Source organism: Myzus persicae, unplaced genomic scaffold, assembly GCF_001856785.1.
Source record: "Myzus persicae strain clone G006 unplaced genomic scaffold, MPER_G0061.0, whole genome shotgun sequence".
Taxonomy (NCBI): domain Eukaryota; kingdom Metazoa; phylum Arthropoda; class Insecta; order Hemiptera; family Aphididae; genus Myzus; species Myzus persicae.
This window is the reverse complement of record NW_019104445.1, coordinates 41572-43153: the sequence shown is the minus strand read 5'-3', so window position 1 is coordinate 43153 and position 1582 is coordinate 41572. Positions and strand designations below refer to the sequence as shown.

At 42.0% G+C, this 1582-nt stretch overlaps 1 protein-coding gene across 1 annotated transcript in view; it reads right to left on the bottom strand.

Annotated features, from left to right (window-relative positions):
* LOC111042219 overlaps nucleotides 1-953 on the bottom strand; it is a 3158-nt gene extending 2205 nt beyond the window's left edge. The window contains exon 1 of the mRNA XM_022326764.1: nucleotides 433-953. Coding sequence (XP_022182456.1) covers nucleotides 433-827 — 395 coding nt within the window. The 5' untranslated portion in view covers nucleotides 828-953. The remainder of the gene's footprint in view (nucleotides 1-432) is intronic.
* Between the last annotated feature and the right edge of the window lie 629 nt (nucleotides 954-1582).

Below are 1582 nucleotides of genomic sequence, written 5' to 3'. Positions count from 1 at the left end.
TATCAACCGGTAAGCATTAACCGACACTTAACCGGACATTGTAAGAACGGCCCTGAATTATAAGCAATAATACCTAAAAAAATGATTTACAATATTAATATTATAAAATTATGTCAATCAATACCTACTCGATTTATATGAAATTGTAGGCTAACGTTATGAAGTCAACAGCTACAACGGTAGTTCTATAATATAATTTTAGGACCATTATCACAGCTAATTCCAAACATCGGGAATCACTAGCAATAGTATAGCTATAAAATAAATAGCAGTATGCTTTGGTAACATATCGATGTATCCCGAGCACACGTGTGTTTACCTACTACTAACATATCACACAATAACGGTAATAAACATAATACACGCTACGAAAATGATTACTTATTATTATTATTATTAATTATTATTATATTTTATTAAACATCGTCGTACCCGTCAGCGTTTTCAAGACCGTTGGTCTTAGAAAATTCCGGCTCGACCCTTGGCGCTGATGGGACGGTTTCGTCCAAAGGCAACGGTGATAGGCAGGCTGGGGAGGCAATGCCGTCCGTCGGTGGAGACGCGGGGCTGGCGTCTTCCTCTGGAGGAGGTGCGGGGCTGGCGTCTTCCTTTGACGGCGACGGGCGATCATCGTCAGTGTTTGGCACCGGTGCGAGACTAGCGGCGTCATCTTCCTTTGGCAACGACACGACATCCGACATTTCGGTTTCGTCCTTCGGCGGCCGTACTGGGCACGTGGTGGCTGCGGCGTCGTCTTTTGGCGGCTGTCCGGCATAGCAGTCGTCGGGACGGTTCACCGGGATAGCGATTAGCTGATCATCCGACATGGCGGAGTGTTCGTAGACGGTCTTTAGAGAAGTGACGCAGTGCACGTGTTTCCCACGTTTTTTTTTTTTGGAGAGAAAGACGTTTACGCCGCGGCGACGCAGTTCGAAACAAGACGGCCGTAAGAATGAGCACTGAGCAGTTAGCAATAATTATTATTATGTAATAATATGCATTGTAGTAATCATAGTCGCTAGTGTCGCTGTCATCAGTTGTCCGGTCGACTGGGCACGACACCAGCCGACATTATTATTATTATTACCACTTTTATGTTCAATACTCAGTTACTAGTTTGACAGTTAGTTCACTTTTGCCGATCGTTGTTGTTACCTGTTATGATGTACCTCTGTCGTTACTCGTCGTTGATTACGTCATAATTTGTGCAAACCATGCTCGTAGTGACTTAATAATTGTTCTTTCAGACTGCTACTTGAGTTTAATGTTTATTGCGGAATAAGAAGTGTGCTATTGTTATTTGTTTATGAATTAATATATTTATTGAATCGAGTTATGTAATGACTAGAAGTTATTACTGTTATTGAACCAGACTTAATTCTTCTGTCTACAGTATAATATTATTGAACTATTAAATAAAACATAAACGTTATTAATCGTTAACTGTTCTAACCGTTCGGTGTTCGGTGTGCAACGACGTAGTGCGGAGTCAGACGATATAAATGAGAGCGTGACGTGTGTCAACAACGAACGCCGAGTACCTGCGCGTGAAATAAAATATGCCTTGCCAGGCAGTAACGAC